At 41.8% G+C, this 25,851-nt stretch overlaps 3 protein-coding genes across 3 annotated transcripts in view; all 3 read left to right on the plus strand.

Annotated features, from left to right (window-relative positions):
• The window catches only part of Scarb2 (scavenger receptor class B member 2), a 193,022-nt gene that overhangs the window by 134,168 nt on the left and 33,003 nt on the right, over window positions 1-25,851 (plus strand). The window lies entirely within an intron of this gene.
• On the plus strand, window positions 2,337-4,340 carry Cxcl11 (C-X-C motif chemokine ligand 11). The gene is made up of 4 exons (XM_051198217.1): window positions 2,337-2,608; window positions 3,784-3,910; window positions 4,007-4,076; window positions 4,287-4,340. Exons 1-4 carry the CDS (start codon window positions 2,545-2,547, stop codon window positions 4,326-4,328), a joined length of 303 nt encoding a protein of 100 aa, XP_051054174.1. The 5' UTR covers window positions 2,337-2,544; the 3' UTR covers window positions 4,329-4,340.
• Window positions 20,574-22,835, plus strand: Cxcl10 (C-X-C motif chemokine ligand 10). The gene is made up of 4 exons (XM_051198218.1): window positions 20,574-20,708; window positions 21,238-21,364; window positions 21,565-21,654; window positions 22,027-22,835. Exons 1-4 carry the CDS (start codon window positions 20,648-20,650, stop codon window positions 22,043-22,045), a joined length of 297 nt encoding a protein of 98 aa, XP_051054175.1. The 5' UTR covers window positions 20,574-20,647; the 3' UTR covers window positions 22,046-22,835.

Consider the following 25,851-nt stretch of genomic DNA (forward strand, 5'->3'; position numbering starts at 1 on the left):
GACTCACTAGGCCACACAGACTACACAATGTTTTAGAAGATGGAAATTAGATTCATTTTCTGAGATATTCCTTTTAAATTCAAGGAGACACTCTGACTAGGTAGACCTGGAATAAAAATAGAAAATAGCCCAATTTGAGAAATAACAACAACAACAAAAGGCAATAGTCCTGAAGGACAGATTATGTAGTTTAGGAGGCTGGATGGATGTCTCAGTGGTTAAGAGAACAAACATTTTTTTAGAGGACCTGAGTTTAAGTCCCACCACTGATACTGGGTGCTCAGGACCAGCTGTAAGTCCAGCTCCTGGTGCCTCTGAGGCACTTGCATGAACAGACACATGCCTAATACAGCCACACATGCAAATACATAATTAAAAAATAATAAATATGTTTTTAAAAACAAATATAGCTTAACCTTTTTTTTTTTCATTTTACTCAAAGAAAAGAGCAATAAGATACAATTTGCAGTGCAGAGAAAACGGTTAGGGAAACTTAGAGATGCTGGCATAAAGCAAAATTATATCATCTGTTGTTATCTTCAGCTGTGTTACAGCAAGCATCCTGGCAGCCGGTATACACTAAACATGGATTGCATGATTGGCTAGGTCCTCCTGTCCCATGTGGCAGTTACTAAGTGCATATGACTCGTGAGCAATTTGGCATGTGACTGGCTCCGTTTGAGCATTTAATAGTAAAGAATCAATAAAATATCATTTAATGCTGATTAGGCAGCAAAACAGTCTTCTATGTTTTGAATTACATTAACTATATTGCTTAAATTACTTTCAGCTATGTTTATTTTTTTTTTCAATGTGGCTACTAGAGATTTAAAGTCATGGGTGTAGTTTCCATTATTCCTGGATAAAGCTAGGCAAGGGCAGTCAATTCTATAAAATTAGAAGAAATAATCATTACATAATATGAATAGTAAGATGCCACTTTAAAAAAAGAAATCAGTGAGAGTCCAGTCATATTGGCACATGCCTATATTCTCAGCATTTGAAAGGCTCAGGCAAGAGGACAGTCACAACTTAAGCCAACCTGAGCTCCATAGCAAAAAAAGGAAATCATGAAGGCAAGACATGGAGATTTAAGGGACTCAGAACAGGAGATGAACGACCCAGTAAAGATCACAGCAAGCCTTTCTCGGGTGATGCCACAGACTGTCAGGTGAGAACAAGTCAGAACCCATCCTAAAGAGCTCTCCCACCAGACACAAGACACAGTGAGGCAAAAGTTACCAAATTACCAAATGCACAAAAAAGAATCTGGTTACAATGTCTCTAAGAATGCTAGGGCTGTGACATACATTTGAACTTGAGCAAACATTTACTAACTGCTGTAAAAGGGAGGCACTTGCGGCACTTTCCAGGAAACTAGATTACTGAGAGGAATTGGGGGGGGCACCTGCCAATCCTTAGGCTGGGCTTCCCTTAGCTGCAGGAAATTGGTCAAGGAAGTTTCAATACAGAAGCAGCCCCCTCCCAGCTCAGCATAGTTTCACATCTGTTACCTGAAGACCTGAAGTGAAGATTGCAATAACCCTTCCTTTGCATTTACACTGATGTCAGAGGGAAGGCAGGCACGGCCATTCCCATGTGGGGGACAACAATCTTCAACTTTTAGGTGGACACAGGATAACAGCAACCATCCTACAGAACACCTGGGTCATCCTCAGGGAGGAAGAGGGGCACTCATTTTTATTCTGTCTTTGCTCCTGCAATCTTTTCAGTGACATGGAACTTGCTTTATAGGCCAGGCTGGTCTTGAATTCACAGAGATCCACTTGCCTATACCTCCCAAGTGCTGCAATTAAAGGTGTGTGGGTGTGTGCCATCACTGCCCCAGCCTTAAGTTTAAAAAAAAAAAACTGGACTTGGACTCATAACATTTCTATGAATGATACATTTAATAGACTCAGAAAACTTAAGAGGAGCAGGAAGAGGACGGTTTTATAGTCCTTAACAGAAAATATACAAGCATGAACACTAAAAAGCATGCTCGCGTGTTTGTGCATGCTTGGCTCTAAAATTCAAAAAGAGATACACGCAAGTGCACAGGTATGGGGAGAGTATTTCAGATATGAAATTGAAAGCAAGATAATGTAATGTTAGATAAAGGTCACCTGTTAGCAAATAATCTATGTCTAATGTGCATGTCCCTTTGTGTAGTTATGTGTAGGGGAAAGATTAGCTGACTGGCACTGGGAAGGTCTTCCTGTGTCTGTGAGACTTGGAATTACACTGCCCCAAATCACCAGATAAAGGCATTTCTAGGTAAAGCCACCTGCCTATGGCTGCTTCTAGTTCCCAAATGCTTTCACATTCCAGTCACTGTCTTCACTACAGGAAATGGCAGAGGCACTGGCGTGAGGACAAAAAGGAAACTCTAGGAAGCAAGAAAACTACATGAGTCAAGAAGGGAAATTCCTGTTTCTGCACAAGGATGCTGGTCTATAAAATGCTCCTGGTACACTCTTGAGGTCCAGCCTTCTCACTGCTCTCTGCACAGAGTATCAAAGCCAAGCAGCAGCTGCCGCCGTGATGGACATGAAGGGCATGATGGCCATAGCCTTGGCTGTTATCATCGGTGCTACAACTGTTCAAGGTATATGATTCCTTTTGGTTCTGAGCCTATGCGTTCACTTTGTTATCTTTCAATGTCTTTCTCTAAAATACACAATTTCCTTAATTTCACACATTAGAAGTTCTCTCAAAAGCAGGAAATGTTGGAAATAATTACATAAAACAGTCATTTTAACTATAGATAATAAATGTTATAGGTTTCTTAATTTCCTGGCAATTATCTAGCAAGAGTCTTTAGAGTCAGCTCTCAATGTCTGTTCAGAGACTCTTATACATGATTATGTTGGTTTCCTGGGAAAATTAGCTTTTTAAGCACGACACCACTAATTTATTGTAACCAATACTTTCAAAATAAAAGGAAATTCTCTGTGGGGCAATGGTCATAGCAATGTCATATGTATTTGATCAATACTTTGCTTGAGGACAAGGATGTTTTAAGGACAGTATGGGTACTAACAACTCTCTGCAGGCATCCCCCAAAAGAATATTATCTCCAAAAAGAAACATTATGAACATTTCCCCGTAAGCTGAACCTAGAACTGTGTTTCCTGGAATATGATGGCTCCTATGTGATTATCACAGCAGATCTAGGCTAAGCAATATGGAGTCTATAAGACAACATCGTCATTTTTAGAACTTTCCATGCTCTTATAAAATAACAAATCTTTGTGGTTTCCCTGGGGGCATTTGTGAAGTCTGAAAGATTGTTTCATCTGTGAAAGGTAACATGATTTATGATACTTAGTTTTAATTTAGAATAATACAAAAGAAAATAGCCACTTTCTTCTCCGTGTCCTGTATGTTATGTAATTATCAAGTGCTGGGCTAGTGGCATACACACACAACAATGTAAGCTCAGCACTTATAGATGCTGAGATGAGGTAGGATAATACTAAGACATGGGGCCTGCTACATACTGCTTCAAGTTCAAGGTCACCCTGGGCTTTCCAGTGAAGCTGGAGACTAGCTTGGGTCAAACAGCAAGTGAGTCCTATCTGAAACCTAAATTAAATAACAAAAATCAACGAAGGAAATAACCAAGGATATAATAAACTAGCATAAAGCAGAGGGCAATATTACAGGGAGATTCAAGCTTAATTCCAATCAGCACAAATGAGATTAACAGAAATGTGTCGCTGTCCACTGCTGGGATTGTAAATGACAGCTAAGACTAACCAGCTCTGCTGTCTGTTCTAGGCTTCAGTATGTTCAAAGGGGGGCGCTGTCTTTGCATAGAGCCCTTAGCAAAAGCAGTCAAGATAGCAGACATTGAGACAGCCACCGTACTTTACCCAAGTAACCGCTGCAACAAAGTTGAAGTGATGTAAGTAATGGGCTTGCTGGAGGTGACAGAGGAGTGTTTTTGTTTTGTTGACACTTTCCCCTAAAGTTTAAGGCTTCTCTGTGTCTTCCGTAACAGTGTTACCCTGAAATCACAAAAAAGACAAAGATGCCTGGACCCCAAATCAAAGCAAGCCCGCCTCATACAGGTAGGTTCCCAGACTTTCAAGTCAGAATGTGACTTCATCCAGAAGAGTTCTGGAACACAGAAAACAGGCAACTGCAGGAAGACCCCATTACAGCCCTATCAAAATCTGCATGAGGCATCCTTTTTCTGCTATGTATTTTTACAAGTCAGCTCTTAATTACTGAGGAAACAAAACCACCCGGTAATAAAACTCTTCATTTTCTCATTACAGGCAATGAATGAAAAGAAATCTTTAAGGCGGCGAAACATGTGAAGTCCTGGGTGGGGTGGGGTGGGGGGGGGGAGGGAAGGACTGGAAACCAGGGCGTGTCTGACTGTGACTACTAAACATGAACTCTGAGACAGGAACCCAACCTTCTGTCTTGGAATATGTACCCATATATTACCAGGTTATAGAATCTCTAAGAGGTTTGATATGCCTAACTATTCTGCTTGGCCATGAAAATATTTATCTCAAAGTCATGTGTCTGAATGTGTGCACATTCTGCATTACCTTCTGTGGTTACAATGGACGCACTGTTACTGGAGTCCAGCCCAGTACTGGACTCAAAAGTGACTACGTGTGTAGTAAAACATTCCCTGAAGGATTTTTCATACAGATAAACATTCGTTTCCCCACATAGCCCGGGGCACAGAAACATCCAAGAAAATGTTTCTATATATCACCTTCTTTGTTTACTTCAAGACTACCATTCATGGAAATGCACTGCAGACATTTCTGGGCTGTGGGGACTGGAAAGAACACTAATGCATCCGTAGTCAGTTACACTGGTTCTCTCCCGAGGTGTTCTAGAGGAGTCAAGATGTATTTCCTGTACATTTCTTTTTATTTACTTTACCAGTGACAATAGCCTGGTACATTTTAAATGTAAATTGTTTTTATTCTGCCAAGGAAAATGTTGAAAAAAATCTATGCATGTCTATCAATCTGTTCTGCATGATTCTGCTCCTGAGAAAAATATGTACTTTGTAGTTTCCTTTATCATACTGTGAATGGTCGGGGGTGGCTAACTCTGGCTTTTTAAAAAAGAATAAAACTTGTGTTTCTCTAGTAAGCTACTATGAGTCTTATTAAATAATAAACAACTACATGCTTTTTAAGCATTGATATGCCTTTAGAGTTTTTTTTTTAACTTTATTTTAAAAGCACACAGCTACTTTTCATACAGAATTCTTTAGAAATATACTTCAGAGGGGAGGAGTTGGGGATGAGAAAAAATATGATAAAAAAGTATTATAAGGAAATCTCAAGTAAATAAAAAGAAATTATCTAATGTGGTGACACACACCTTTAACTCCAGCACTTGAAAGGCAGAGGCAGGAGGATCTCTTAGATTGAAGGCAGCCTGGTCTACATAGCAAGTTCAAGGACAGCCAGGACAACATAGATTACTCCTGTCTCAAAACATTAATGAATGAATGAGGGAGGGAGGGAAAAGGAAGGAAAAGAAATTAAAAAAAAAAAAACCACCATACTTTAATGGTAGTCATATAAAGGAAATCTATTCAACTGTACCTAGGATTAAGAGGGACTCTTCCTAATCCAATACATCCCTCCTTTCTACCTTATGCGAACCCCTTTCCATTGTGACTTTGCGTCCAGCCAAGATGGAGAAACCAATGGGAGATCTCTGGACTACAACAGCTGTGCCAACTCCACACTCTGCGCTCAGTTAGGATGCAAAGACATGATCAGGAAGAAAGTTAAAGCAGCAGCAGTGGCTTCCTGACACCCGTCTTGACTCGGATGGGTCATTTCTACCTAGTTCCCTTATATGCGTGTCCATTTTCCAATTGTGATTGTCAGTCCATAGCTTTGTAAACAGGAGATCACAACAAAACTGAATTGAAGTCTCTCTCTCTCTCTCTCTCTCTCTCTCTCTCTCACACACACACACACACCTGGCAACAGTACAAATGCACAACAACCAAAAATTAATTTAAAAATCAAACACATTAGTCCAAGGTATTTGTAGCAGTGTTTGCTTATGTTTCATTACAGGACATCACTGCAACCTTGGTTCTGAGAGCATAACATGTACACTGCACTGTGCATACCATGACACCATGAAGTGTAATGAATCCTGCCTGAAGTACTCAGATTGGAGACCACTGCATAGGCAACAAATTGAGGTGTTTTTTACTGTGCCTATGAAGGATCCTGCTATTATAGAAACATTATTGTTTAATTATAAAGAAAATACTTTTCATATTTTCATGCTATCATCACTCAGTATGTAAAAGTATCAAATTAGTGTTGGATTATATTAGAATATTTGTTTTTTTTTTTTTTTTAACTAAAGGACTGGGAATATAGCTCAATAGTAGAGCAATTGCCTAGGATGTGCAAGGCCCTAGGTTCAATCCCCAGCACTGAAAGATCATGGCTCTTTGGGTTGCTAATTTGAGAATCATTTAAAATAAATCAATTCATTTTAGCTGAGGATTAGGGAAGAATTTCCAACAATTTCTGAAATGCCCTAAACATACACGCCATGTTGTTTATATAACTATGCAAGGCCATGTCCTCAACACTGACAATTATGAAATAAAGCTATCCAGACTTGAAATGTACTGAAGATCTCCACTCCCTTCAGTCTCCAGCATCCATGAAGATGCAACTCCCTCCAGTATCAAACATCTAGCTAAGACTGAAAGCTTTATGTGAAAAGAACTACCACATATAGTCTCATTCAAATGCAAGTGCATCAAATTATTGTTTTAAATATATATTCTTTGTGATATATCATTAGCATTTGTTTGTATGCCTATTTTATGCAACCATGCATCTGGAGTCACATAAACATTTTATGGGCATAACGAAGTCACAGGTTGGGGTTGGAGCAATGGCTCAGAGGTTAAGAGCAGTGGCTGCTCTTCCGGTCCTGACTTCAATTCCCAGCAACCACATGATGGCTCACAACCATCTGTAATGGGGTCTGGTGCCCTCTTCGGGCATGCAGGGGTACATGCAGACAAACACATAATAAATAAATAATAAATACATAATAAATAAATCTTTAAAAAAGTCATAGCCACAGGTGTTTCAGAAGCCCTGCTCTGGTCTTCCTATGGACTCTTCAACTAACAATTAAATTCGTTTTTTTTTTTTTTCTTATGTCAAAATCTCTAACCATAGCACTCATATATAACTGCATATACATTTGGAAAACAAAAATATTACAGAATTATAATCTGGTGTCTACAGATTCGAGGGTGGTAGGGATTCAAGAGACTGAGGTAAAGAGGGCAATGGTGTCCGATGGACACAGGTCTCTGAGATAAAGAGCACAGGATGAGGGTGGGGCCAGGGCAGGGAGGGGCATCGGCACAGTGCTAGGAACGTACTTACTGCCAATTACCTTTACATTTTAAGTGGCCAAGGTAGCAAGTTATATGTGTATATTATCACAACAGAAAAGGCTAAATCAATCAGATAATGATAAAAAAAAATACAAAGAAAATGAGAAATATGCCATAGACTGTGGAATGTGCCCCAAAGACTCTCATTTGAACACTTGGTCTCAAGCTGGTGTCGCTGTCTTGAGGCACTGTAGAACCTTTTGGCCATGGGAACTCACTAGTGGATGCTGGGGCTCTAAGGGCAGGGGTTGAGCCCCAGAGGGGAGTCCACTTTAGCCAGGCTCTCTTCTTTGTCATCTAAGAAGATGTGAGCAAGCCCTACTACAAATTCCTGCCACCACAAACAACTCCGCCCTCCACTGTGGCTTCCCCAGGGTGGACTGCATCCTTTCAACTGTGCTCCAAAACAGACCCATCCCCAAGTGGTCCCTTGTCAGATACTTGGTCACAATCATAGGGAAGGTGACTAACACATACTGCCTCTAACAGGAATAGAAGATAAAAGCCTGGAAACTTTGGTTTACCGGGGAAATCTGAAGGCTAAGTTTTAAATACAGAGAACATGAAATACCAATTACTGACAGCCACTTAGAAATTCCAGGCTGTTCCTTCTAACTAACCAAGACAGTCCCCAAATACATGGAATACTTCTACAAAGTATGGTTTGAAATGGGAAGACTATACTTAACTATTTTGAATATTGAGTATGGTACCCTCTATGTCCATATAGAATTAACATATCTTTTTATCTACCGCATGAGGAGGTAAAGCCAGGTATTTATGTCTGTGCCTGTAATGCCAGCTGTGGGAACATTGAGGCTGGAGTACCACAAATTTGAGACAAGCTTGAGCTACATAGCAAGAGCCTGTCTCAAGAAAAATCCATAACTAGCCGGGCGGGCTTTGGTGGTGCATGTCTTTAATCCCAGCACTCAGAAGGCAAAGGTAGGTGGATCTCTGAGAGTTCAAGTCCAGCCTGGTCTACAGAACAAGTTCCAGGACAGACTCCAGGTGCCAAAGCAATACAGAGAAACCCTGACTCAAAAAAACAAACAAATAACAAAAATATTTTAAATGATTTTTTAAAAATCCATAACTAATAAACCTAAGTATATATGGTATGGTCAACACATTCTATGAATCATAAATAATACATACTCAAAAAATTACTCCTCTCTCTCTCCTCCCCACCTCTGGAGGGAGGATTGTAGTCACTTCTTGTCTTAGTTGCTAATTATTTTAAGATGCTGATAAGTAAGCTGGACAAGTCTGAAATCATAATTCGATCTAAAGTTTCATCTAAGTATAAAAAAAGCGTTTCCTGAAAGATGTGTGACACCAGCAGTGGCCCAAATGTCAGAGAAGACAGTAGGCTCCTGCTGCAGCTGAGAATGCCTTCCTTGGTAGACTCCGATCTTAGAGGGCCCAACAAAAGCTGCTCCAACACTTTCAGGGGTGAGGTACTACATGCCCAACAGTATTTTTATTTACTATTTATCGTATTCATTTTTAAAGATTTTAGTTTCTATTCCTCTTGTCATGCTTCCCTGGTTTTGCTGAGCCTTTTCTTTCTTGCCAATCAGATGTTTTCTTCTCTCTCTCATTCTCTTTTCCCTACTGTGACACTCTGTGCCATTGCCTTTTGTTTTCTCCCTTCGTTATATAACCTTGGTCTTTCTTTCGGTCTTCCTTCCTTCCTTTCTTTCTTTCTTCCCGTCTGTTTATTCCACTCACTATTCTCAGACTTTCCTCAAACCACATTTAACTTCATAGTACACACTATCTTTGCCATTTTGTTTCTGTGATCATTGGTGATGTATTAGTTGGCTTTAATCATTTTTAGTTTGCTTCAGAGCTTGCTTGGTTTGGAGGTATCACTGTTACAGTGGCTTGTTTTCTTCTGAGCAGCACTGGGTACTGAGCTTCATAAGTAGAAGGCTGTCTTAGCTATGGTTTCAATTGCTGTGAAGACACTATGACCATGGCAACTCCTAAAAAGGAAAGTATTTAATTGGGTGGGTTATAGTTTCTGAGGTTTAGTACATACTCATGATGTCAGGAACCATGGCAGCATGAAAGCAGACATGTACTGGAAAATAAGCTGAAAATGGAGAAGGAGCTATGTCTTGATCCCACAGGCAGTAGGAAGTGAACTGAGACATTGGGGTAGCGTAAGCACATTTAAGACCTCAAAGCCTAGCCCCACAGTGACACTTCCTCCAACAAGGCCATACATATTCCAACAACCTCTCTCTCTCTCTCTTTCTCTCTCTCTCTCTCACACACACACACACACACACCTGACAACAGTACAAAGCCACACCTTTAATAATGCCAATCTCTGTGAGCTTACGGGGACCAATTATATTCAAACATTGCACTCCCTGCCCCCATAAGCTTGTAACAATATCATAACACAAAATGTATTTAGTCCAACTTCAAAAGTTCCTATAGCCTACCACGGTCTCAACAATGTTTAAAAGTCCAAAGTTCAAAGTCTCTTCTGAGATTCATGCAATCTCAACTGTAATCCCCTATAAAGCCAAAATTAAAAAAGATCATATACCTCCCACATATAATGGTACAGAATATACATTGCCATTCCAAAACATAGGGAAGAGAGCACAGTGAAGAAATATTGGACCAAAGCAAGACCCAAAACAAGCTGGGCAAACTCCAAAACTCTGCATCTCCATGCCTGATGACAAAACACTCTTCAAATCTCCAATTCCTCTAAGTTTTGTTGACTATAACACACTTCTTTCTCTTGGGCTAGTTCTACTCCCTGTTATGGCTCTCCTTGGCTGAAGCTGCCAAGTTCTGCTACTTATTGGGGATGGAACATGGTCCCCTCATTCAATTACCTCTTCACCAACTTTCTGTTTTCAGTAGTTTCCTTCACTACCTAAGCTTGGCTGATCTGTGGATCTGTGGACCAGGCTGGCCTCCGACGCAGAGATCCACCAACCTCTGCCTTCCCAATGCTAGGATTAAAGGTGTGCCTTACCACGCCCTACCTTACCTTTTCACAAGTTAGAAATTTAGGTGGATGACACTTTGCCCTGAGGTCACCACTCCCTTTGTCCCATTTCTTAATCTGTTTATCTCCTTGAACACAGGGTTTAGCTCCATTCCACTTCCTGATGCTCCTTTTCTCCTTGAATTGTACATTTTGTATTTTTCCTTTCCCAGCTTTCTCCTTTTCATTATGAATCTGTATCAGAGTGATCACTAATAACCACATGACAGAGTCTGTATTAGACTGTTTTAAGTTTTCCTCTGCCAAAGGAATTAATTTAAAACTTTTCATTTTAGCCTCAGGCAAACTCTTTGGACAAAGGTGAAGAAGAGCAGTCACATTCTTCACCAAAATATCACAAGAACAATTTCTAGGCAACATACTAAAGTCCTTCCCCTCTGAAACACCTTGAGCCCCCTCTCCACCCCCAGTTCATATCACACTCAGCTCCACTGTCTTCCATGTTCCTACTCGGATGGCCCATTAAGCAGCACTTGAAGCTTTTCTAATCCACAGTCCCAAGGTCTGTGTTCTTTTAGACAAAAGTATGGCTAGGCCTATTTCAGAATTACTCCACACCTGGTACCAGCTTCTATCTTAGTTAGGGTTTCTATTGCTGTTAGGAGACACTATAACCACAGAAACTCTTATAAAGAAAAACATTTGAGGGGTGATAGCTTACAGTTCACAGGTTTCATCCATTATCACCATGATGCAACATGGTGGCATGCAAATAGACATGGTGCTGGAGAAGGAGCTGAGAGTCCTATATCTTGACCCACAGTCAATAGGAAGTGAACTAAGACACTGGACATGGCTTGAACATACATGAGACCCCAAAGCCCACCCCCAGAGTGTTATACTTCCTCCAACAAGGTCACACCTACTCCAACAAAGCTATACTTCCTAATAGAGCTATTCCCTATGGGAGTTATTTTCATTCAAACTACCACAGATGCTAACTAAGAAGATCCACAAATTAACTCTAAGACCTCTCTAAAAACATATTCACAAATCAAGAAACTAGATGCAAAAAAAAAAAAAAACAATTAAAATGGGGTACAGATTTAAACAGAATTAGAAATAAGAGGAAAATCAAATGGCTGAGAAACACTAAGAAATGTTCAATATCCTTAGCCACCAATGAAATGCAAATCAAAACTACCTTGAGATTTTACTTTACACCTGTCAAAATGGCTAAGATCAATAGCACATATGACAGTTCATGTTGGCAAGGGGAACATTCTCCATTGATGGTGGGAGTACAAACTTTTACAACCAATGTGGAAATCAATATGGTGGTTCTTCAGGAAGATGGGAATTGATCTGCCTCAGTATCCAGCTACACCACTCTTGTGCGTATACCTAAAGGATGCTTCATTCTATCACAAGGACACTTGCTCAACCTGCTCATTGCTACTCTGTACATAATAGCCAGCAACTGGAAACAACCTAGATGTTCTTCAACGGAAGAATGGATAAAGAAAGTGTGATACATTTACATTATGGAGTGTTACTCAGCTGTTAAATAATATAATGAAATTTTCAGGCAAATGGATGAAACTAGAAAAAATTCATACTGAGTGAGGTAATTCAGACTCAGAAAGATAAATAGTGTATGTATTCACTTATATGTGAATATTAGCTATCAAATAAATGATAACCAAACTACAATCCATAGACCCAGAGAAGTTAGGTGTGGAGAAAAGGACTAGGAGGGACACATAGATCTCCCTGGGAGGGGGAGATAGAATAGATTTTTATGGGTAGACTGGGAATGGGGTGGAGGGAAAGGATGGGTCAGGTGAGAAGGGGAAGAGAGATAAGGTTGAAGGAGACAATGTGGGCAGATATGCATAGAATTGAGGGGGCATTTAAGGGGTGATTATGGAGACCCAGTGCAGTGCAGAAGGCAATCCTAATGAAGCCTCCAAATAATGGGGAAGCAGGGCACCACCTGGACATCTCATGTCACCCAATGAAGTTTCCAGTACCAGGACTGGTTACATCCAATTGTTGGCCAAAGAGGTCCCATGGAAATACCCAAACAACCCATGCTATTGCCAAAAAGAATGGGTTGCTCTCTGCAAACTGACAGCAAGGTCCCGTCCTTGAAAGCAACACCCACACAACTCATTGAGCATGGAGAGGGTGCCTATGTAGAACCGTTACCCCCATGGTCAGTGTCTTTGCCATGGGAAGGTACGCAGAAGGCTAACAAAAGAGAGCCATAACCACCAACCCAACCATAAAACCTTTGATCTACACTCTGTCCTGCCTACAAAATATGCTAGGGCAATGGTGACACAAAGCTTGTGTGAGTAACCAACAAATGCCTGATTTGACTAAAGGCCCACTCCATGAGAAGGAACCCATACCTAATATTGCTTGGGTAACCAAGAACCAGAGACTAGATATCCCAGAGACCTAGGTGAAACCTAATACTACTGGTCTTTAAAAAAAAAAAAAAAAAAAAAAAAGACTCCAATTGATATTTTGCTCTCCTCAGATCTATGTCTTGCTCAGCCATCATCAGAGAGGTTTCCTCCTACAGTAGATGGAAACAAGTACAGAAACCCACAGCCAGACATTTCAGAGTGAAACCTTGGAACACACGTTCTAAAGGGGCTGCCTCCATCAAATCCCTCTCCGCAGAGTTCAGGGAACCTCAGAAAATCAGGCAGTAAGAGCTAGAGGAGATGAAGGACACCAGGCCCTCAAAATCATCTGAGAAAAGGCCATAGGGACTCATGAGACTGAAACAGTGAGCACAGGGCAGGTACAGGTCTGCACCAGGTGCTCTGAGCACATATTATAGCTTTCCGCATAGTATTTCATGGCACTCCTGCTATATGGCCGAATGGGTCTCTGAATCTCATGCCTTCTCTTGGGCTCTTTTCCTTCTGTCGATTTGCCTCGTCCAACTTTGATGTGATGGTTTTTGTTTGATCTTATTACATTTTATTGTTTTGTTTTGCTGTTATGTCTTAGAAGCCTGCTCTTTTCTAATGAGAGGTGGAAAGGGAGCGTATCCAGATGGGAGAACTAGAGGGAGAAGAAACTGTAATCAGGATATATTTTTTATAAAGGGGGAAACAAAAAGAAATGTCTGAGCTAAGTGACTCTCAGGTGAGAGCAGATCCAGGCAGAGGAACAGAACACAAGGTTCGTGGGCACAGCCACAGCGAGGAAGCCAGGAGTACTTCACTGTGGTGATACTATGGATTTATACTAACTAATTTTTAAAACACACAACCATCAACTTCCACAACAAACTTTAAAATTGTTCTGTTCTGTGCTGATTATGCGCTTTTCATTTATAAAATAATTAGCGTATGCATTATCAACTTGACTTCTGCAACAACCTTCAGAAATATGTTCACTCAACCTTGTAGTAAGAGATTTCTTGCTGGAAAGAGAACCTTCTCAAATTCACAGCTGTAGCTTCTTATTTTCTTAAAGTCCCTGTGGGACATGCACTCCTGTTGACCCTGGTCAGACAGAGCGGATGAGATAATTGTTTCTTCCTCGGGGACAGTTTTCTCGAGATAACCAGTGTTTGGCTTTATAGATTCATGTCAGTTTCCTTGCCAACAGAGGCGGATAACAAAGGTAACACTGAGAAGCCTTACACATGTGCTTGTAAGACTCTAGAATCTGTCTGCTGGGTTGAGACTGGAACCTTGCTATGGGACATCACTGACCGGTTTAAAACTGTCTAAGTCTTCAGTAAACTGAATAAGTAAAACAGCACAGCCTAGCACAGGTGACAACTGCAGTAAACGCTGGTCTTACTGAATGATTTTTAATAAATTCTAGCACTACACAGTTTACATGGATAACTAATATGGAAACCAGCCACATTTCGTACTCTGTATTCATGTATTGAGATTCTGGGGTTTTTCAAGACATCTTAAACCACAGCCTGCCTGGTTCTAGAAGGGAAGGAGAGACAGAAACAAAGTGGGGGGAGGGGCTGGAAAGAGTAGGGTGACCAGCACCCACCACCTGTTTTTGCCTAGCCTTGAGTTTGATCTCCTGCCATTTCAGCTACTATACAATAACCATGATCCTCTTGGCTTTCCCCTCTAGCTCTCTGATGCCCTCTGAATACCACAGTAATTTAAGCAATCACCTTGCTAAATCGCCATAGCTTAATATCAAAGTTGGAAACTTCCTAGTCCTAAAGATGTTTTATGACCCAGGTAAATGCTGGCACAATTTGATTATGACACATTTTTTACTTTGTTCAATAGAAACAGTGGGTCTCACTCTGTATCCAAACTCACTGTGTACAAACAGACTGGCCTCAGACTCGTGGCAATCCCCCTGCCTTAGCATTCTGTGTCCTGGGAGTAAAGGGATGAATGACTACCACACGGCTAGGATGCATTTTTCTTGGTTCCTCTCTTCTAAGAAAGCACCAGGAATTTAAATAAAACCTTGCTCTTGTTGTTCCCCTGAGATAAGAACTTTGTAGCTTTATTATTATTATTATCATCATCATTATCATCATCAGTTTTTTTTGTTTGTTTGTTTTTTTTAGATAGGGTCTCATCCTGAAGCTCAGGCTGGCCTAGAACTCATTACATGCCCAAGCTGGCTTCAGATTCACAGTGGTCTACCTTCCTCAGCCTCCACAGAGATGCAATTACAGACATGTGCCACCTTACCCAGCATCACCATGTACTACATCTCTGGTGTGCAGAATGAGCTGTCCTTTTGGTTAATGACACATAAACTTCTACCCCTGCCCCACACATATGCACACTTGGGTTTTAACGTGAAGGACTCCTTGGCTTCCTTCCACCCAAATCAAGAGCATTAAATAACTCTGGTACCCTATCCCTTTTGCTCTTCCAAACCCAACACACACTGTATCCTGAGTTCTGTTTTTAAATGTGTGGTAGGATGAATCAATGGAAGTGGAAACTGAAACTAATGTGATCCCTGTCTCCCCACCCCCCCTTGGTTTCATTTCAGTTTTTCAAGGCAGGGTTTCTCTGTGTAACCCTAGCTGTCCTGGAACTCAATGTGTAGACCAGGCTGACGTCAGACTCAGCGATTCACCTGCCTCTGCCTCCCAGGTACTGGGATTAAAGGAGTGTGCCACCAGATCTGGTTCAAAAGTAAATTCTTTAACTCTTATTTTCTTTCAGGGTGAACCCAGAATGACAAATACTAGCAAAGAAAATGTACCAAAAGTCTTGAGAGTTTTTGACAGACAAAAATAAATTTTAAAAGTTATCACTTTCCTTTCTTTTTAATTCAAATACCTCATGCAGTGTTGGAACATTAGCATGAACTTGCCATCAGCTCAGTGCCACTAAGTACATTCACAATGGGGTGTCTATGGTCACTCAAATAAATACACATACCCACTCAAGAAGCTATTTGACTTTTGGCTTGCTCAACTTTGTCCAACGGGAAACCGTGAATATTTGACTCAATATTATTTTAGTTGATGGTATCTTAGATTTGCCTATACTTGGTGCAAAGTTTTTCTCCCTGCTTGTTGACTTTATGATAAATATTGTTGCTACTATAAATTATTTTATATAACATCTTAAAGTATTCGCTACTCATGCAGATGGCCCCCAGTATACTACCTTCTAGTCATCTCCAGGTAGACGTTATTTAAATGTGCTACTTTTGAGTTTTCTGTGGGATTTTATCATGTGTTAAGATTTTGTCTTCCTGAGTAGTTTGGAAAGAACAACGCCCCAATTCCCAAATATTGTCTATAAATGTTTGTTTTCATTTAAATGGACTTTGTTATATAAAATAAATTAAAAAAAAAAAGATTTTGTCTTCCTGTACCCCCTTCTGTTTAACCTTTAAGGTAGGACATGCAGTACACTAAAAAGGGGGTAGCCTTGCTTGGTTAAGTTCATTGTGTGCTATTATTTATCCTGGCTTACCAATACAAGCCCTTTCCTATGAGTAAATGCTACGTGAGTGAGGTCTCCACTACTGGTGCTAACATATCTACAGCGTGTGAACTCTACAGAAAAGCAAACACATGTCAACCCTGTGGTAACTGCATTATCCAGAGGACTTCCCACCTGGGGGCAGGGGGCAGGGCTATGGCACAGCTCAGAGGTAGAGTACTTGCCTAGCATGTCCAAGGGTCAAGTTTGAATCCCCAGCACCAAAAGAAAACCTAATCACTGCATGGTCTAAAAGCGTGGTTCTCAAAGCTGGATGGTGGTGGCGTATACCTTTAGTCCCAGCACTAGGTGGATCTTTGAATTCAAGGCCAACCTGGTTTACAGATCAAGTTCCAGGAGAGTCAGGGCTACACAGAGAAATCCTGTCTTGAAAAACCAAAACAGGAAAAACTGTTTTCAACCTTCCTAATGCTGTGACTCTTTGAAATGCAGTTCCTATTGTGGTGACCCCCCCCCCCCCGCAACCATAAAATTATTTCATTGCTACTTTGTAACTGTCTTTTGCTACAGCTATAAACTGCAATGTAAATATCTGGGGTGCAGGATATCCAGTATGTGACCCAGGATATCTCAACCCACAGGTTGAGAACCACTGGAATGAGCCACACAGATGCTACTGTCAGCCTTGCCAAACATGACTGTATCTGTCCTGCCTTTGTAAGCACTTCCGTTGCCCTGGACTAAGGCTGCCTGTGAATGAAGAGACAACTGTGTCACTAGAAAGCATGTGAGCAGTTCACCGGGTAAGTGCCAAGTCAGAACTCGGGAGGGGAATCTCTGCTGGCTCGGTGTCTCTGCTAACGCGGTCCTGCAGTACCGAGGGGAATCCCGTCTACAAGCGCTGGCTCTGTGCTTCTTCTAAGTGCTTTCATTTCTCAGAAAGCCCTGTTCTTTGGGTCTGTGTTCACAAACATTTAAGGACAGGCTGTTTTACTGTGTTTTACTTCTCTGGTCTGGTGGAGGAGCCAAAGCGATGAAGTGGAAACTGACACCAACTCCTTTAATTTACTTTCTTCCAAAGTGAGCCCTGAACAGTGAATTCTAGTAGATGTACCAAAAGCCTTGAGAGTTTTTGAAAGAAAAATAAAGAGTTACTACTCCCCCCCACTTTTTTTTTTCTTTCATCCAAATACCCCATGCAGGTAGGCAATGACTGGAACATTCACGGCAGGTTTGCTACAGATACACAAACTATAGCTGTTCTCCAACAATTTCCCATGTGGGTCATGTGCATGAGGTTTATGCTCCGATCAGGTTCCCATGCAAAACAAGAGAAGGAATCTTTGTTTTGCTTCTCTTCTGGCCAAGCAGAACATAGACTCCTAATTAACATTCCCAGGCATCCTGATCCTGGAACAGGTGTGGTCTGAATAACTATCTCAACCAGCCATCCCAGTCATTGGAAGACCCACACCAGCAAGGAATAAACTTTTAAATTTGCATCTTAGACTAGGCATGGTAGCACAGACCTTTGATTTCAGCATTGGGGAGGCAGAGGCAAGTGGATCTTTGAGTTCAAGGCCATCCTGGTCTACAAAGCTAGTTCCAGGACAGCCAGGGCTACACAGTGAGACTCTGTTTTGAAAAACCACCACCAACAAAAAATAATAATAATTTGTGTCTTAGTCTTTATCAGATTTGTTTGGCATAATTAACTCTCCAAGAGCATGCTGAGAATAAACTGGGGACAATGAGTGTTTGAAACCTGCAAAGCTGAACTCCAGGCCATAACAAGGGATCAATACCCCATGCCACTCATCAACCTTCCTGACTGGCTTGTCGGCTTCTTCTGTATTTGTGTTTTGGTGGCATGCCTATATTTGCTTATGCTTCCCCTCCTGGCCATTTAAGTACATCTCACTCTTGGTTTTCTTTGAGGTGAGCTCTACATAGTCCTGGCTGTCCTAGAACTCAGTAGGCCAGGCTAGCTTTAACTCAGAGAGATCCACCTGCTTCTGCCTCTGAAATGCTAGGATTAAAGGTATGCACCACCACACACATCCTGTAAGTATACCTCACTCTTTTTTTTTTTTTTTTTTTTTTTTCAAGGCAAGGTTTCTCTGTGTAACAGTCCTGGCTATCCTGGAACTCACTATGTAGACCAAGCTGGCTTCAAACTCACAAAGATCCACCTACCTCAGTCTCCAGAGTGCTGGGATTAAACGTGTGCATGTAAAGTACACCCCATTATTAAGACTCATCTGAAGCTGACCTTTTCTTCAGGTGTCTTCAAAGCATTTATGACACCATATATTCTCCCGGAAACTTCCAAATGATCTTTATTTTGATCATTTGACATTAACTTTGTAGTTGGTTGGTTTTGGGTTTTTTGTTTCTTATTTTAGATTTCAATATGTAGGAAGAAATAAATATTTTTCCCATCGCCACAAAAATTCCATGATACATATGCCAAACTTGCTATAATCTGTGTCAGAATTCAGTGTGAAGTGTCAAGAGGACTGCTTAAAAATACAAGTGTGTGCCTATCATGCGTCTCTTTATTGGGTAGCACATGCATGCAATGTTTTCATTCTAGCGTGAACTTCCGTGTAAAATAAATCTAACTTAAACCTTTCCTAGATGTTTAGTTCCAGAAACTCCAAAATAAACTCACAGTTGACTTCAGCCAAGTGAAGAGACAGAAGGGAAATCAGGAACTCAACCACAAATTTGCTCTTTGTAACCAAGCATTTCAGAGTGTGGGCTACAGAGATGCGGGTCCTGGGTCCTTCAAGGGATTCAGTGAGTAAAAGCTCCATGAGTGACTAACAGATACTTAATGCCAAGTAGTTCTTACTAAAACATTTTCTTCTTCATAAATGACTATTAGCCCATTTGCTATCTACCTCCAATCTGCTTTCTTTGTATCTTGCAAACCTGTACAATAAAAAAATAAAACTGTCACCATGTATCTTCTTTATTGTTTAATGCAACCCTGCTCAGCATCCCACCCATTCAGAGTTCACTCTAAAATCCTGACATTTCTATTCTGCAGAAGCAGATATGGAGGGGCTCCTCGTGGCACCCCCTCACAGACAACACCAAAGTCTCTTGGCTTCTGTCACCCCTGGCCTCATTTCCCTCCTTTCTGTCCTCCCAGATTCCCACAGCTGTCTGACTTGTTCACTTGAAAGCTTAGCTCTGTTCTAGTCCTTGGACTATACCAACCTAGGATCTAGCACTCTAGAAATTTCCAGCTTTCCCAAACAGCATCTCTCTTCCTGTTCTAGCAGGAGATAGAGTTCCTGTTATGCAGGTCCAGTTTGCAAACACAGGCTTCATTCTTGGCATCCAAGGCAGTTGTGAACCAGTACATGCTAGGTTCAACAGCCCTGGCCCAGGATGAATCACTGCCATGTCCTGGCCTGTCCCTGGGTCACTGTGCCCTCTGTGAAAGACGTCCAAAATAGTTTTCTAGGTTCTGAGTATCTGCTACCTCAGCCGATGCACTGAAAGGGATGCCCCCATCCAGTGGGTGTTACTTTCACCCTTGATCCCCTGTTGCCACACTCGCTAAGAAAACAATCAAGAAATCCATGACAGGGTCAGAACTGGGACAAGAGGACACCCTCTTCTGCCACTCGTGACCATCACCTGCACTCGGTATAAGACCTGATGTGAGGTTCCATAACTTCTGCTCTGAATGCCTATTCTAACCACACAGAAATTCATTAAGTTGTATATAGACTTTGGATCTGATTAATTAATGAAAATATCTGGTATGTGATTCTTTTATTTATTGCAATTTTTTATAATTGCAAGATAAATAAACAAATTTATTTTTTAAAAAAGCAAAAGTAAATAATGAAAATGCAACAAAAATCAAAGCCATGTTTGGGACTTGACTCAAATATTAGCTGTCTGTTTTACAAGAGGGGAAAGTGAGATTTAAAGCCATCTTCAAACATTCCACAGTGCACTGTTTCTCAAACAGCTCAAACAGCTTTGGAAAGTGAAACCTAACTCACTCGTTCACTTGTTAAAAATTAAAAGAAGCACAGAGGGAAATTCCAAACTCAGAACTCACAATAAACACCAATAACCTCGGTTTTGCAATAGGGGACTTCCCTTAAAGGATATTGAAGTCTTGCTGAGCCAACTCCAAAGCCATCCAATCAAGAGACAGGGAGGGAAACTCTGCAGATAAATACTGCACAGTAGCCCAGCATTTCACCAGGCATTTATCACTGCTGACATCCATCCCAAGCCAGCCAACAAGAAGCCACCACTGTCAGCATCATGAACACAAGTGCTGTCCTTGTTTTCTGCCTCATTCTGCTGAGTCTGAGTGGGACTCAAGGTAAGGAACACCAGGGCTGTTGAGTTATCCAAGTCAAAAAGATGACTGGGCTAATTCTAAACACGGTGTGTACCTACGGAAGAGAGGGAAACAGGCAGAGATGCCTCCTGCTTGCAGAACTATCTCGTGCTGGTTGAGGTCAGAGAAAACCAGAATACGAGAAAGGGAATGAAGAAGGGAAGGAAGGGAGGAAAGGGAGAGGTAGGGAGGGGAGAATCGTGAGAGGATAGAAGAGGAAGGGGAGAGATGGGGAAGGAGAGAGGGGTAAGACAGATGCCTCCCTAAGTAAGTCTAATCAATAACATGATCTATACCTAAGGACATGATTATTAACAAGTCGCATGCAGCTCCCTTCTTCATGATAATAAGCTATTTAGCCACTCACACCTACGACACGATGGGCTACATCTCTTCTCAGATTAAGTGACAATGTGGGGACATATTCTGCTAACCATTGCCTCACCTGTATTAAGTGCCTAAAATGAAGCAGTAGGCTAACCCTCCCTGCTCTGCCGGGATCTTCCTGCAGGGATCCCTCTCTCAAGAACAGTCCGCTGCTCTTGCATCAAATTCGATGACCGGCCAGTAAAACCGAGAGCCTTAGAAAAACTGGAAATTATTCCTGCAAGTCAATCCTGCCCACGTGTTGAGATCATGTGAGTAAAACCCTCCTGCTGCTAACTTCCCTTATGTAACCACATATTACACGTGGGATGGTAATCAGGTAAGACCAGCAAAAAGGCTCCTCTGTGGTGACTCTAACGAGTGGAACTGGGGTTCTAACGTGGGCCTGTATGGTTGGTCCTCTTGCATTGGCCTGATGTTAATCCACCTGTCTCCCTGTTTATTTCCACAGTGTCACAATGAAAAAGACTGAGGAGAAGAGATGCCTGAACCCAGAGTCTAAGGCCATCAAGAATTTATTGAAAGCAGTTAGCCAAAAAAGGTGGGCTTGCTGTTGCTCTTTGGGGAAATGGCAGTCTTAGGAAGTAACACCTGCACTGGCTTTGCTGTGGGATCTTTGCCACATGTCATGTGCCCCTCCCCACCTCCATTTACACAGACACTGAGGTGCCACCTCAGGCCGTCAATGCCTAATGTCTAGGAGTGACAAGTAGTCATTTCAGTCTCTGAGCAGTTATAACTGTCCAGGTAAAGCTGTCCAACTTTCCCCATTTCCTCACTAAAAACAGCTGCTGTGACCGATGGTGACTGCATAGCAGAGGGAAGGGCATCAAGCCTTTTCCCCCAAGGGTCTTTGGGTTCCCAGACTGAAGCCAGAATCTATTCCACTCAATATGTTGTCTTCTTCCTGCAGAGCTAAAAGAGCCTCTTAACCAGAGGGAAGCCAATCGCACAGTGCCGTGACCGACAGACAGGCAGCAGAGAGCCCACCTCTCCATCGCTTCTTTACACGTCGGCCTATGGCTAGCCCTTATTGTCCATAGTTCTCCTTAAAGGTGACCAACCATGGTCACATCAGCTGCTATCCTAGTGACATCAGGTCAATTCCTGCAGAATGATGGACAGCTCCTCATCCTGACACAACAGTAACTCCAGTGACTAGAGTTCCCAACTCTAGAAAGAGCTGGTCCTGAGTTCTCACACAAACAGCTGCAATGGCTCTCCTGGCGCTGTACTATATAAGCTACACTGAGGTGCTACACTCTTAGTCTTGTGTCAAGCCCTGCCTGCTCCTCAACCTCCCTATCTTAAGGTGTGTTAGCAGATCTCTTCAGTTACCTAGGTTCTTTTATTTTAAATACAGTCACAATAAGACTACCACCTGCCCGCTCCTAAGAACAAACTTTTACTTCATGGCTTACAGCCATCTTCCCAAGGCAACTTCATAACTCAGAATACTTACAGGAAGCTATAAATGTATGGAAATGTGTGTATAAGTATTATTTAATGAACAACTGTGCAAAGTAGAGTTCCTAGATGTATGTTTTGTACGATTTTCATTGTGTATGGAAGAATTTGTATAATTAAGTATGTCAATGAGGAATTAGAGAAGTTTATATAAACAAGTGGTTTTGAATGCTATACAACACAAAAGGTGTTGGATGGTTTTTAAAATAAAAATAATGTACTGTACTGAAAATAAAAGGTAATAAAGTAATAACAACTAATATGAGATTTGTTGTGGGTCATTTGACTGAATGATTTCAGAGGTTTATAGACTCAATGGCTTGGACAGGAAGTTGGGGTGGGGGTAGATAGAGGACAAATGAATCATAATTATCGCACTCCTCCTAAGTTCCTCAAGGCCCATCATGCAAGATTCCTATATGACTGGCAAGGCATGAGAATGACATGGGCACAGACCCTGTCCTGGTTAGTTTTTATTGTCAACTCCACACAACTGAGTCATCTGGGAAAAAGGGTGTCTCCACTGAGGGAATAGATAGATCAGACTGGCCTGTGGCCATGTCTGAGGGTGACTGTCTTGACTGACACTTGATATCAGAGGGCTTAGCCCACTCAGGGAAGTGTCACCCTGGGCCTCCATTGCATAAGAAAACTAGCTGAGCATGAGTCAGGGGAAGCAAACCAGAGTGCAAGCCAGTTAGCTGCTGCCTCCGTGATTTCTGCTCCAACTTCCTCCCATGGCTTCCCTCGGTGATAGACCGTGAGCTGAAAACAGGTGCTTAAGTAAACCCTTTCCTCCCTGAAGTTGCTTTTGGTGTTTAGCACAGCATCAGAAAGGGAAGCAGAACAGACTCCTAGATCCAAGACATCTCTGCCAGAATACTGCACAGGAAAACCTGCAATCAATTAATTTCTTTCCTAGCCCTGTGTCTTCACCTCTATTTTATAGACTTAACTGCACCATCATCCACTCAGTTTCCCAAAGGAGAAATCCACATTACCACTTCTTCCTCACCTCCTCTGTCCAATTAGTGACCAAGAAGATGCCTACAACACCATTAGCTGATAAATGATTAGTCTCTGGAATGTATGAAGATGACAAATTCTCCAGGAAGACCCAGCAGGGAAAGGCACCTGATGCCAAGCCCAAAGACCCAAGTTAAATCCCAGGACCCATAAGGACAGAACAAGTTGTCCTCTGACTGTCACACCCATACCATAGGATATGTGCACTCCCCACCTCAACCCACCACACACATGGTAAAAATGTTAAAGGAATTCTCATGGCTAAAATGGTTAAAATCAATTGCACAGAAGTAAAAAAGTAAGAAGCACAAGCCCCTAACACGAGCCTCGTTTTAATGAAGGAAACTGTTAATGAAGGATGTGCATACTCAGACCCTTAAAGACTTCATTCATATCACCAGACTGGCCAAAAAAAAAAATTAAATCTGTAATTCTGACAACAAGAAAATACAACAGTGAAGAAAGTCCTTTCACAGCTACTGAAAACAAGTAGTCACGACTTCCGGGGGAAATAGTCTGATATTCTGAAACTGAGTACCTGCATCCTGTAGGTTCTAGCAATTCTGTTACCATACAGTACAATAATCTATTGTCACCTAGGACACCCACAAAGCTATTCCAGCCATGCTGGCTACTCATCAGAATTAGATGCTAAAAGTCCACTGATGAAGACACCATACACTGGAATGGGCTAGAAATTTCCACCCTGCTGACTGGCCCCTCAAGGTGCTGAAAATTGCTGAGGCTGGAGAATGGTGAACAGTCCAACCTAGCTCTGGATTCTGCATGCAACACTACCAAGGCCGGGAAATATGTGCCCATTGATGCAATAGTTGCAAGTCTATTTGTGGTAACCAGAAGCCCTCTGATGAGATCTGAGGACCACTATGCAGGAGTAAATCATTGTCTGCTATTGTAAACCCAGTCAGAAGCCCATGCTAGGGATTCCACAGGTGCTAGTGGGCCTATCTATGCTCATTTTTGCTAAGTGGACATGATGTGTCCATCCAATTGCCTTCTAGTACTTTTATATCTGTGGATTATTACTACTGCCGGTTTTAGTGAGAAAAGCTGTTCTTTGCAATTGGTAGCAGTAACTGCAAATACTCATATCTGATTGAGTGATGAGGACGAGTAACAGTCAAGTAGTCAGCCAGACAGGGGCTACAGATGATCACGTGTGCATGTCAAAGCTCAGGGAAAGGGCTGGAAATGTAAGAGCAGAGAGGAGAAGGGTGATATGAAACACTGCACATGTCGGGTCTCTTTTTTATGATTGCACTTTTAAACTCACAGCAGCTAGGATTACCTGCAAGACATCTGCACAGCTGGGCCCTAAATATCCTGTCATGGGAGAGCTCATGCAACTCCAACCCCAACCTGGGGGATTCACATAGCATTAATGGTGAGGAGGCATTGCTTCAGCAGTGTAGTGTGGGGAGTAGATGAAGTGCATGTGTTATTAGACAGCGACACAGCCATGCCTCAGACCCATGAGAACTTGCAACGCTCTCCTTTGGTCCAGTACAAGTGTTTACATATGATTGGCAAGTGAGTGCAAGAATTAGTAACCCTCCTACTGGATGACCACTACCAGAGACTGTCCCCTACAGAGACCTCCCACAGAGACTGGCTAACCCCTCCTTCTGCACATGACAATACAGCTGAATTTCTGGGTTGCATAGTAGGTGGCCTCCATCAGAGAAACCACAGCCTACTCCCAGCTTTTCTGCTGTTTCTTCAGTGTCTATCATTTCTTCATTTCCTCATCACCCAGTAAGGTTTCCAGGACCAAGCCATGTGGGACACAGTGGTGCAACCACTAGTCAGATCATGTAAATATTCTAATGCAACACACTGGGCCATTAAAACAGACACACACACACACACACACACACACACTCACACACACATACATACTCTCACACACACACTAGATGGAAGGGCCAGTAAGAATAGGAGGAATAAAATGGGGCTGGAGAAATGGCTCAGTGGTTATAAGAGGACCCAGGTTCAAGTCCCAGCACCCACATGGCAGCTCACACCTGTCTGTAACTCCAAGATCTAACACTCTCACACAGATATACATGCAGGCAAAATACCAATACAAATGAAATAAAATAAAAAAAGAAAGGGTAATGGGGAAATATGAATATGATCAAAATATATAGATATATGAAATGTGGCAATGAAGTCCATCATTGATAATTAACACATGCTAATAAAGATTTTAAAACGAAAGCCT

The sequence above is a fragment of the Phodopus roborovskii genome, unplaced genomic scaffold, assembly GCF_943737965.1.
Source record: "Phodopus roborovskii unplaced genomic scaffold, PHOROB, whole genome shotgun sequence".
NCBI lineage: Eukaryota > Metazoa > Chordata > Mammalia > Rodentia > Cricetidae > Phodopus > Phodopus roborovskii.